Consider the following 12,645-nt stretch of genomic DNA (forward strand, 5'->3'; position numbering starts at 1 on the left):
GCTCCCCGACCCCCGCTGCCCCTCCTGCGGACGCCGGGCTTGCTACTCTGGAGCGTGTCCCTCTCACCGGGGACACCAGCACCGGGAGCCTGGAGCGGACGCGAGTGGACATTCAAGGAAGCACGTCGGGGAAGGGACCGCGGGAGCAGGAGAGCTGAAGCCCGCTGAGGGCTGGGGTGTCGAAAGCCGGCCTGAGGCAACGGTGACCAACGCCCGTCTTGAGGGCGGAGCTGCTCAGGACCGGCCCGGCTGGCAGAAAGCAAAGGGAGGGCGCAAGAGGTGCAGAGAAGGGGCAGGGGACGGCGACCCGCCCAGCCAGTGGTGCCAGGTGCCAGGCAGGACCCTGGCCTCTCGCGGCTCTGACTGCTGCTGGAGATAAGCAGCCCCCACCCCCGCCTCTGCCGACAGTGCGCTGGGGCGGCGGACCTGCCTTCCGGTCTTCAGTTTGCCGTCACTTTTGACAGGACAGTGACAGGGTGGAGCCGGAGGCCGTGCGCTGGGACAGCCCTGTGCTGGGACAGCGGCCTGCCAGCTGCCGCAACCCCATGGCCACGTCTGGGAGGAAAAGCTGCTGAGGCAGCCGTGGGGGCCTCTCTACCCTGAAGAGCCACTGGGGCCCAGGCCTCGGGTGACAGGAGTGAGCGTGCCCACATCGGGCCCCCTTTCCCTCCAAAGCTCCTCAAATAATGGCCCCTACGGACTCATCAAATTTGAGAAAGCTCACCCAAGTACTCAGAAGCAGACTTGCGAGAACGCAGCCCCAGCCCTACCTTCCCCTTCTGGGGACCACCAAGCTGAGCCTATGCGTCTGGCCACTCGGTGTCGACCACATGATCGCACAAACTACCCCTGCTGGCTCACTTAAACTCAACAACCTGAATACAGAGTGTCAGCTACGTGCGAAACGCTAATACTGTTTCTGCACAAGCCTCTCCTAGTAAGCTTTTGTTCTAGAAAGGTGGCATTTTAAACACCAAATACTTCCACGGTTTTTGAGTGTCTCTAACATAACCACTTGCACTTCGGAGATTTACAAGTAACACAGTGTGTCCCGCATGCCGTCCAGAGGATCGTATTCAGAACAGAGGCCAGGCAGGACCTGAGTCCAGTGAGAGAAGCAAGGACAGTGTCAGCAGTGTTGGTCAGGAGGCTGCGATTCACACCGTCACCGAGACGCCTCCCTACGGCCGCACGGCAGCTTTCCTCCCTGATAGTCTCACGCAGTGTGCTGTTTTTACAAGTTTGTTTCCCCTGTGACGACTCAGAAGGTAAAACCGTCAAGATACTCATCATTATTGCAGAATGAGAGAGAAGCCCAATTCCAACATTTAAAGGCACAGTAAATCCCTTCAGAAACAAAAGCGCATGTAAATAAAGTGGGGCAGTGTCTATACAAGCCATTTTATGTCCACTCAGGGCTATACGATGCATTTTAATATTTTACTAAATATTCTACTTACTTATTCTATTTAGTAAACGTTCTATTCTAACAAATTCTATTTTCATGGATATTTACAGACATCATAATGCGAAAATGTTTATATTTGTGAAAAAGACATAGTATGACAAAAACCTAAAAACAAAAAATTTATGTAATAATTCTGAAAATACACTAAATGTTTAAAAAATGATTGGGTTTCTTCCCAGTCAGCTTTTTCCAAATTTTTCTAAGCAGGATGTATTTTCAATGCTAAAAAAGCACACACACAACCGTCTTCTACACCAAGGGCGACCGTGCTCCAGACCCTGAGGGGTGCGCGGAGGGCTGAGCAAGGCGAGGGCCAGGCCGCCGGCCACCAGCAGCCCCAGCCAGCCGCGCAGAGCCGTGAGCTGTCCGGAGACCAGACCTTGTTTCTCCACAGCCGCCGCCCCTCCACAGAAGCCCATGGGCGCTTCCCCAGGGTAAATGCTCTGCACACACCGAGTGTCAAAGACCCGTGGCGCGGCCGTCCCCACGGTTGGGCACTGCCGAGGACTCTCTTCCCGCTCACAAGTTCCCTGTGCCGAAGCCTTCAGGACAAGTCCCAGGTCCGTCTGGGCACCAGGAAGAGCCGCAGCGGGCACAGCGGTCTGCTTTCTCGTCGCCCAGTTCCCGTCGCCAGGGGTACAGACAGGCAGCCTGCTGACACCAGGGGCCAGACGACGGAGTGCCACTTTCACGGCCCCTTAGCAACAGGATAGCCACCTGCGCGTTGTTCATCCAGAGCTATTCCCGGTTCCTTACCTTCTTCCTCCGGCCCCGCTGTTCCCCAAGCCCCCACACGGCCCCGTCTGTGTCGGGCAGGTGTGCTGGTGACAGTGACGCCACCTCGGTCGCCCCGAAGCCCGGGGAAGCTCCGCAGGTGGCCACCAGGGCCCCGGCCAGGCGCTCCCTAAGTGTCTCCTCTCCCTCAGGGGGAAGCCGAGGGATCCCACCAGGTTCGCACTTCACACAGGCTGGACAGACGGACGGACGAACCTTAACTCGATCACTGGCGCAAACAGCGCACTGAGGAGAGCCGGGAGGCCGGGCACGTGCGGCAGCAGAGACGTCTCTCTCAGCAGCATGGTGGACCCTGTCGGACGGTCAACAGAGGCGACGTCAGGCACGGACTCTACCCTGCAGAGTGCTGCACGCCCCTGCACACTCCTTGTCCCCTTCGTGGAGTCTGGCCCGGTGTGGGGGGCGGCCCCCAGCCCCGTGCGCCCCCCAGTCCGAGCCCAGGGCCCCCACGGCACCCACCAGGCCGCACGCTGCAGGCCTCACCCTGCCGGGGAAGGCTGGTGGTGTCCCTTCTCCTCCTCCCCGACGGCCTTTCAGGTTCGTCCTGGGGCCAAGAACCCGGGCTGTGTTGACGGAAAGAACCCGACCCAGAACTCAATCCCCACACCCCTGTGCAAAGCGAAGGCCACGTGCACCATTTCTTACACTCGGGTCAGCCAAGGCGCTCGGAACCGCCCTGCAGACACGGCATAGACCCGTGTCCGCCGGCTGAGTCGTCCCAACACCGGGCAGGGCGCGGCGGGGGGGGGGGGGGGGGGGGGGGGGGGGACGGACGGAGGCAGACAGGGCAGGCGAGGAGCGAGCGTGGCCCCAGCTCACCGGTCGCGTTGACGGAAAGGGAGGCCGCAACCAGCATCCTCTGGTGAAGGTCCTCGGGGGCGTCGCTGATGATGACAGAGTTGATGCTCTCCTTCTCCACCCACACACACCTGGAAGGGGCGTCGTCAGGAGACAGGGCTGACGCGCCCGCCGGGCAGCACGCTGCGTCCGACCCCCCAGCTCACACGTGCCGGAGACCCAGCCACACGCGCAGGCGCCGTGCGCGACAGGCGAAAGCTGTTCAACATCCCCGTGTCCGGCCCGCCTACCCTCGTCGTCCCGACCACCCCTCTCCACCCTCATCTCTCTCCTGCTCCCGGGCCTCGCGCCGGCCACACACTGACAGCGCCCAGACTGCCGCCTCTGCCCCTGACCTCCGGGCCGCGCCCCGCTCCTGACCCGGCGCGCGGGCCACCCGTCCCACCCCTGCACTTCTCAGCAGAAGCCGCGCAGGAAGGGCAGCCTCCACTCGTCCCCTTCCCGCGTCACTGAGTCTAGTCACACGTCACCGTGGACTCCACGGTGGGAGCACTCATAAAGCGTTCTGTGTCTGCACCTCCTGCCCTGGGCACCGTGCAGTCACAACGTCCCCAGCCGGGATGACAGCGGTGACCTGCCTCAGAAGTACGCTGCTACCTGAGCAGCCTTCTCCTCCCAAACCCGACGCATTCTTCACACTGGGGTCTGCCTGCCTCGAGGTGCCTACGGACCACCTGCGGATCTTAGGAAAATGCAGGCTCTCTGCAAAGGGGCCCGGGCTCTGCATTTCTGATGGGCTCCAAGAGACTCCTGGAGGGTTTCCTTGCAGCCGAAGCAATCGTGTAAAATACACGTCAGGCTTTCCAAGGGTCCTCGAATGAAGTCTGGATCTTGCTTGTCAAGACTGTCCCCGTCTGCCACAGCGCTGCGGCCCTCCGCTCCCCACCCGCTCTCCTCTGTCACCTGCTCATTCTGAAGTGCAAAGTCAAACTGAGGCCAGGCCCAGGCCGAGGAACACCCTCCCGCTGGTCCTCACCGCCCCACTCACTGACCATAGCCAACTCCTCTGCACGTCTCAGGTCCCTCTGGAAACCTCCATGGCCTTTCACGGCCCCAGTGTACTCGGGGCCCCTCGAGATGCTTTTGTAATGTCCCACAGCCCCTTCCATAATGTTCAAGAGCCTCATCAACTCTTCTTCTGAGGACCCATTTCCCTTGCACACCATCCCCACCGGACACCAATCTGGGGAATCACCCTGAGTCTATTTTGTTCACTGCTTTTCCCCTCACACCATACCCTGTTTCCAGAACACAACAGGCATTCACAGGTGTGCTGAATGAAAAACAGTTATAATAAGGACAGAAAAACCAAGGCCCTTGTTGGAAGATACTCAAGAGCGTCTTAGACAGGGGCGCCTGGGTGGCTCAGTGGGTTAAGCCTCTGCCTTTGGCTCAGGTCATGATCCCAGGGTCCTGGGACTGAGCCCCACACCGGGCTCTCTGCTCAGTGGGGAGCCTGCTTCTCCCCACCCCTCCTCCGCCAGCCTCTCTGCCTACTTGTGATCTCTGTCAAATAAATAAAATCTTAAAAAAAAAAAAAAAAGAATGTCTTAGAATGGCTTTCACGTAAGAGAGAAAGAGTATCTCAGATTTGGAACTAGGAGAGGAATGAGAAGGAGCTGGAAAAGGAAACATTCCAACAGTTTAAAGAAAGATTAGTTTCCATTAAACTCTGTAAACAGAGGAGCAGAGGAAAAAAGAGGAGAAGGGGAACCTAAGTTACTCCTACCTGAACTTGGATATTCTGGTCAAACTATGACACTTCAGTTCATAAGGGTTAAAAGGCCCATGAAGTATCGCCTGTAGATTGAAACACACACACACACACACACACACACACAATGTTACGAACAGGCAAATGATCACTTAGTGTACATTTTAAAAATCCAAAAGTTAGCTCATGTTTTGAAAAAGGAAGCAGCTACACATTAGTTGTAACATCCTCAAGATGCAGTGGGGCAAACATGCCTTGTGGTGCTTTTCTGGGATGGAGTGATTCTTTCAACCGTTTCACTAACGCTCCTCAACAGATACATTTAAGGAAGAGTTTGGACAAAAAAAGGAAATACCGCCCAATACTTCAGCAGAAGTATCATTCTTTTCATTGCATCAGACTAATCCGACTGAGTAGTGAGCCCCGAGAGCACAGGGCCATGGGCTAGGGTGGCAAGAGCGGAGCCGCCAACCAGGGGGAGGGCACGCGGCAGCCTCTTCTCAGAAACAGGCAAGTGCACCGACCCCAGTGCCCGCTGGGGCCGGGCCGCCTCCCGGGCTGGGATGCCTCCACATGGGCCTGGTTCCCGACAGCCCACACACCGCTTCCTCCACCTGCGCAAACCAGCACAGGCTGCCTTGGGAAAGGCTGGTTAAAACAGAACTAGTCTGAGCATTTCTCTACACCAGACCCCAGGTGCTCCCCTCACTAGATAGGCACCATTGTGAAAAAAGTACCGGCCTTGAAAACCAGGACGGAAAAGCCCATCCTGACTGCTAGTTACAACTCAGCATATAGATAAAACGACTTCAAGTTTTAAGCTGGATTTTAAACCGGCTCCTATCAATTACCTTGCAGTTGGGGGGACCGAGTTTATTAGAAGAAAAGCTCTCTAACAAAACCCGGATCAGGTACTTTTCATCGTCCTTCACGGGAGAAGACGTAGAGAGCTCTGCCGTGTTTTCCACGGATGTGGCGAAGAGACCTTTGAGAGCTTCATGGCTTTGCTGAGCAGAATAAACAAAGTTCATTTTGCTTAAAGGAAAAACTGTATGAAAAGTTAATACAGTTAAAGATTTTATAGGCACAACCTTATTCTTACCTGATTACTAGGGTCACTAAGGTTAGGAGAAAATTTTATCAAATAAGTACACTTTAAAACCCAAATTAAAGAAATAAGATAGGAAGCGCCTGGGTGACTCAGTGGGTCAAAGCCTCTGCCTTCAACTCAGGTCATGATCCCGCAGTCCTGGATCGAGCCCCACATGGGGCTCTCTGCTCAACAGGGAGCCTCCCTCCTTTGTCTCTCTCTGTCTGTCTGCCTCTCTGCCTACTTGTGATCTCTGTCAAATAAATAAATAAAATCTTTAAAAAATATAAAGAAATGGGACGCCTGGGTGGCTCAGTGGGTTAAGCCTCTGCCTTCGGCTCAGGTCATGATCCCAGGGTCCTGGGATCGAGTCCCACATTGGGCTCCTTGCTCAGCGGGGAGCCTGCTTCTCCCTCTGCCTCTTCCTGCCTCTCTGTCTGCCTGTGCTCACTCTCTTTGACAAATAAATAAAATCTTTTTAAAAAATAAAATAAAATAAAGAAATAAGATAGGATTTATTTAAGGCTCTATTCACCAGGGTACCTGGGTGGCGTGGTTGGTAAAGTGTCTGCCTTCAGCTCAGGTCATGATCCCAGGGCTCCCTGCTCTCCGGGGAGTCTGCTTCTCCCTCTGCCTCTGTCCCCTACCCCGCCCAGGCTTGTATGCTCTCTCTTGCTCACTCAAAAAAATTAAAAAATCTTTTCTTTTTAAAAGGATCAATTCATCAGCCTTTATTACCTTTCAGTCATCAGAAAACTGAAGAGAGTGAAAAAACAGCTCTTAAAAAGACCTTTCTGGGGGCGCCTGGGTGGCTCAGTGGGTTAAGCCTCTGCCTCCGGCTCAGGTCATGATCCCAAGGTCCTGGGATGGAGCCCCACATCAGGCTCTCTGCTCAGCAGGGAGCCTGCTTCCCCCTCTCTCTCTGCCTGCCTCTCTGCCTACTTGTGATCTGTTAAATAAATAAATAAACCTTAAAAAAAAAAAAAAAGACCTTTCTGTACACGAAACTTGGGCTCCACACCAGGTAACACTACCAGAATCCCAAAAGGGTTCCTCACACCTGGAAACACAAAGGCCGGCCGCTCTCCAGCTACTGTTCTGCCACCCGTTTCCCTAAACCCTTCACTATCAGCAGAAACCACAGGACAATAAAGGGCCTTCAACATCTGACTCGCAGGCGGCATCTCTGAAACCTTCAAAGAAAAAGGCTTCAGAACTGATTTCGAAAGAAAGAGTTGAAAAACATTTCGAAATACCTGAAATACTTGAAACTAGTATCTTATTGTTTTCATTAGGAGCTACGTCTTGGAATCTATTTCAGAAAAAACAACCCTCAGAGAACATTTTTACATCTAATTCTCATTCTAAGAAAAAAATAGCCTAATAAAGGGAAACTTCATCAAAACACAGTCACCGAAATGTAATGTCAAAGAAACCTAGCAGGCATTTCAAGTGTCCCACAACCACCACCTAGCTACTCTCCCAACAGCACCCTGGGAGGACAATGTGCCCCCACTTCTCCACGGCCCCTGCTGCACACGCACGCACACGCACGCACGCACACACACGCACTCCGACAAGGATGAAGGCACATACCTTGGACTCATAGGGCTCCTCTGAGAGCTCTGCGTAGCCCTCCTTGATGAGGACGTCTCTCACGCTGACGGAGTCCTGGGCCCCCGCATAGCGGTACACGTCCACATGCAGGACACTGTGCACCACAGAGAAGACCCTGACGAGCAGGGCGCAGCCACTCACCAGGGAGGCAAAGCGCCGGCTGGCCGCACCGCTCCAGTGCTCACCACACACGAGGGACTTCGCCGACGGGCGCATTTTGCAAATCTTAAATTCCAAGGCCTACAGGACAGAAGAGCGTGGCTGAACCGGCTTGGTAAATGAGTGAAACGCTCACCCAAATACTGCTGAAACATGGCCCTGCACGTGGGTCTTCACCGACATTCTCCTAAAAATCCTACTAAAAACAATCTTGGTCCATTAACAGATGAGTGGAGAAGGAGGACATGATGTAGACACACAATGGACTGTTACTCGGCCATCAAAAAGGATGTGATCTTGCCATTTGCAGGATGGAGCTAGACAATATTATGCTAAGTGAAGTCAAAGAAAGACAAACACCGTAGGATTTCCCTTATACGTGGAATCTAGAAAACCAAAAAAATAAATAAATAAACAAAAAGCAGAGAGACAAACCTAAATACAGAGTGGGCTGCCAGAAGGGAGGAGGGCAAAACGGGTGAAGAGGCGTAGGGCATAGAGGCCTCCAGTCCTGGAGCGAACAAGTGCCGGGAGCAAGAGGTGACTGCACGCGGAACGTGGTCGGTGGGACCATACTCGTGCTGCGGGGGTCACAGACGGACGGCAGCTACCCCTGTGCGAGCAGAGCTCAGCGTAGAGTTGTGGAATCACTATGCTCAATGTGTGAAACTAACGTCCTATTCTGTGCCAACTATAATAAATACATAAATGATTATATGTATTTTATTGTTTGTTTTTTTAAAGATTTTATTTATTTATTTATTTGACAGAGAGATCACAAGTAGGCAGAGAGGCAGGCAGAGAGAGAGGAGGAAGCAGGCTCCCCGCTGAGCAGAGAGCCCGATGAGGGGCTCGATCCCAGGACTCCGAGATCATGACCTGAGCTGAAGGCAGCGGCTTAACCCACTGAGCCACCCAGGCACCCCGATTATATGTATTTTAATAAATAAAACAATTTGGGGGGTAGATTTCACAAAGTGAGGATGTCATAGGTAAAGAAATTCGACGTTGCTTTTCAACACAAACAGAAGTTTGGAACGCCTTCTGGACTGTTTCCACACTGACAGAGGCGCGCGGGTACATCTAGCTTGCCCAAGTTCTAGCTGTTTACAACACAACCAAAAACCTCAGAAACAGTGTTTGGAATTAAACTCACTTAAACAGCTACTTTTTTGCTAAGTGTGAAACCACACTCCATATATTTTTAACTCATTCCCCAAACAATATTGACAAAAATATCTGTGGCAATGCATTTTTGGAAAAAAGCAGAAATCAAACTTGGCCTGTGTGACCAGGAAAGTCCCTTCTCACTCTGAGACCTGGCCCCTATCCATGCGGTGAGGGCAGGCCATGTGACCTCTAGGATCGTTTCTAGACTCCACGTTCACACCACATTAGCCTCCCTACCTTACCTGAAATGGGAGTTCAAGAAGTTGACAGGGCATCTCCATCAAAAGATCCAGATCTACATGAGCTCTATTACCATAGTCTACAAAGAACACCTAGAGAATGGGGAAAGGACACACTTTAATACGGGGTCAGAATCACACACCACCCGGCCGGTGGCCTCACAAGGCTCTCCCTAGCTTCGAAACCTGGCAGTCTTACGACAGCAGCTAACATCCACACAGCAGTGCTGGAAGTAACTTTTTACAAGACTAGTTTTCTAACTGAAAGGATTCCACTTAAAATTAGAAAAGGTTTTCCATAAACTGCTCGTTTCCTTCGAGCAACTGATTACAGAGAAACACGTACCTCGGCAGAATTCCCAGAAACATAAAGGATTTGAGCTCTGAAGTAGCTCTCTTTATCAGAATCAGCAAAGGGAGCCAGACAGACCAGGTCTGGGTGTGGGCGGACAGGCAAGGGCAGCAGGTCCAGCTGGTTGATTTCAGTGGTGAGCTTTCTCAGAATCCCCGAGTTCTTTTCATCAATCCTATATCCCCAAAAGTGTCCCACCTCGACGACCTAAAAAAGAAGGGGAAGGAGCAGAGACGAAATCCAGAAAGGATTTCGATGTGCAGGTTACCAGAAGCTCACGCTGCGGGACTGACACTGCATACCGCGCTTCACAAACTGGATTCCCCCGAGCTCAAGTAATTCTACAGGCTTTAACACGTGCTTATAAACAAGGGGGTTCCCTGGTCCCCACAGTGAGGAAACACATGTCCCAGACCCCTCTCTCGGAGGTATGAGACTTGCCAGCCCACGAACACAGGACAGGCTCTGAAAGGGCACAGAAGGCCGGACTGTGAGACCGTCTGACTGGCGACGGGCCCCGGGGGGTGAGCCCAGCCCACAGACTGCAGGCGCGTGAGAGCCGCAAAGGCAGGTCCGGTGTGAATGCAGCCCCGGAAAGAGCAGTGCCAAGTGGGAGAAGGAGGAGCAGGTGTTCCGTGGAAAAGGGCCTCACTGAGCACCTCCCCACCCCAATGCTGGGCCGCCATGCGGACCCAGGCCGGCTACAGTCTCCCAATCGGCTGGAGCCCCAGCTCCCGGGTAAAGCCGCTGGCGAGTGTAGTCACAGATTCACCAAGAAGCAGGGCTGTATTTGCACTGACACTGTCTCTGAGTGAGTAAAAGCCACACCTTAAAGAGTTAACGAGGCCGAGGCAAGCTCTACCGACGTGAACTGAATCACACAGCCATACTTCGCTAGGCCAATTAGAACGTTCACGGGTACTGTGCTGCCGAAACTAAGGTTTTAGCATTTTAAACGGCACCTAAACATTTTAAAAATTATGTTCTGATTCTAGAATGAGATTTGCTTCATTTTGTGTTGTAGCCACATTTCAATTTAACAAGTACAGTAATTCAAACCCACCCACCTTGCCTCGATCACAAAGGTGCTCAGGCTGTGTGAGCACAGGTGTATGTGACTAGCTTCATGTCCACAACCTGACAGTGCTCGATTAAGAAGACAGAAAACCTCTCATGACTCAACCACAGCATCTCACCTCTGTGACATCAACAGTCAGAAGGAGATCTGTAATTGTCCGGGATCTGTCTAATGCGTTAAAGGAGACTTGCATAGGATCTACTGTCTGCTTCTGGAAGTCCACATTAACCCTAGGTAAACATGATTTAAAAAAAAAAATAAAAACAAAAATCAGGTATTGAAAGAAAACATGCTTACATATGTGAAGTTAGTGCCCCAACTATTCCATTGCTAATACAAGAAAAGAACATTTTAAGAAAATACCTAACCTGGAGATGACTGATTTGATTTCCTCTCAAATTTTAAGTTTTCAGTGGCTTCCGGAGCTGCCCTGGAGGTACGTGCAACCCGGAGTTACACACTGCCCTTCAACAATGAATTCTAAAGGTCAAGACTCCTGACAGCAGACTGACTTCTAAGGATACACATTCTAGATCTAACACCAGCAGTTTTTCCTGATTTCCGGCTTCAGAGGGGGCCTTGACCTTTCGGCAAGCACCAGAATCCATGCCCAGCTCAATGCTGTTAGAAAAGACATGCATGATTTTCTAATAAACCAAGGGGTTAATCATTCATCTCTTAAAATAATAACATAGTGGGGTGCCTGCGTGGCTCAGTGGCTTAAATTCTCTGCCTTCGGCTCGGGTCCTGGTCCCAGGGTCCTGGGATGGAGCCCCACATCGGGCTCTCTGCTCCATGGGGAGCTTGCTTCCCCCTCTCTCTCTGCCTGCTGTGATCTCTGTCAAATAAATAAATAAAATCTTAAACAAAAAAAGAGAATACATTCTCTTTTAAAAAAATAACATAGTAAATGCTCAAGTTTGAGAATGTGAAATACAAATTTGATAAAAACGGAATGTCCCTTTCCTAATGCTTTTATTAATAACTAAGATGAAGAGGGAAAATTATACAAGAGATCCTGACCCAACTTTCTCCCAGCTTCCAGATCCGTTTCTGAAGTGAGAGTGACTCAGGCAAAGCTACCGGCAGGAAAGTTCCTCCCTGTGTTACAGACCTAACTCCGGGGCACTCCAGAGTAGCAGAATCTAACCCTCTCCCATGGGACGAGACTCAATGGGACATATCTCCCTTTCTCACCAATTCCCCCAAACTCCTGTCAAGTTCCTCATGGAATTAAAAAGATCACAAATAAGAAAGGATGACTGAGAATTCCTACACATGGTACTTGGAGAGTGTGACCAAAAAGCAAAGGAATCCGTTCTAAACCCTGAAGGGGGATTTAATTTGGTCCAAGAAAAGAAAATCCACACACCCCTGCCAGCTGCCGAACAGCGAGCGCCAGCCACGCGGGCCGCCCAGCCTCCCTGCTCCTCAGCAAGGAGAAGGCAGCTCACGCCGGCCAGCCCCCGGGCGCTGTTCCATCCCACCGTCCGCTCTGCTAACAGAGAGTACTCCACTGTGCTTAAACAGAGGAAATGAGGAACTCTACGACAAAGAAGGGAAACCAAGATCAGGTCTACTCCCTGCCGTCTAAGCCGACAATCACTTACATGACCCCGCTCAGCCTTCTCAACAGCCCTGCACGGTAGGTGCCGTTTCTATTCCACAGACACAACTCAGTAGGCAAACAATTTTTTAATGGCCAAAAAGACTTGAATAGCGATTTCTCCAAAGAAGATACACAAAAGGCAAACAGGTCCGTGAAAAGGTACTCAGTATCACTGGTCATCAGGGAAATGCAAATAAGAACCAGAACAAGGTATCAGCTCGTGGCTGTCCAAATGGCCATCATCAAGGAGACAAATGCTGGCATGGGTCCAGAAGGAAAGGAAACCCTTGTGCGCTGGTGGGACTGTAGACTGGTACAGCCACTATGGGACACAGTATGGACGACCTTCAAGAAATTAAAAGGAGAGGGGCGCCTGGGTAGCTCAGTGGGTTAAAGCCTCTGCCTTAGGCTCAGGTCATGATCTCAGGGTCCTGGGATCCAGCCCCGCACTGGACTCTCTGCTCAGTGGAAAGCCTGCTTCCCCCTCCCTCTCTGC

At 52.0% G+C, this 12,645-nt stretch overlaps 1 protein-coding gene across 1 annotated transcript in view; it reads right to left on the reverse strand.

The window, feature by feature from the left end:
* Positions 1-12,645, reverse strand: part of TDRD9 (tudor domain containing 9) — an 87,972-nt gene that overhangs the window by 15,043 nt on the left and 60,284 nt on the right. The window contains exons 24-31 of the mRNA XM_032839586.1: positions 10,659-10,770; positions 9,457-9,669; positions 9,114-9,203; positions 7,522-7,782; positions 5,687-5,842; positions 4,851-4,921; positions 3,083-3,192; positions 2,459-2,555 (exon numbers count right to left, since the gene is read on the reverse strand). Of these exons, the coding sequence (XP_032695477.1) occupies positions 2,459-2,555; positions 3,083-3,192; positions 4,851-4,921; positions 5,687-5,842; positions 7,522-7,782; positions 9,114-9,203; positions 9,457-9,669; positions 10,659-10,770 (1,110 nt within the window). The remainder of the gene's footprint in view (positions 1-2,458; positions 2,556-3,082; positions 3,193-4,850; positions 4,922-5,686; positions 5,843-7,521; positions 7,783-9,113; positions 9,204-9,456; positions 9,670-10,658; positions 10,771-12,645) is intronic.

This window comes from Lontra canadensis, unplaced genomic scaffold (genome assembly GCF_010015895.1).
Source record: "Lontra canadensis isolate GAN:19392208 unplaced genomic scaffold, GSC_riverotter_1.0 scaffold108, whole genome shotgun sequence".
Taxonomy (NCBI): Eukaryota; Metazoa; Chordata; class Mammalia; order Carnivora; family Mustelidae; genus Lontra; species Lontra canadensis.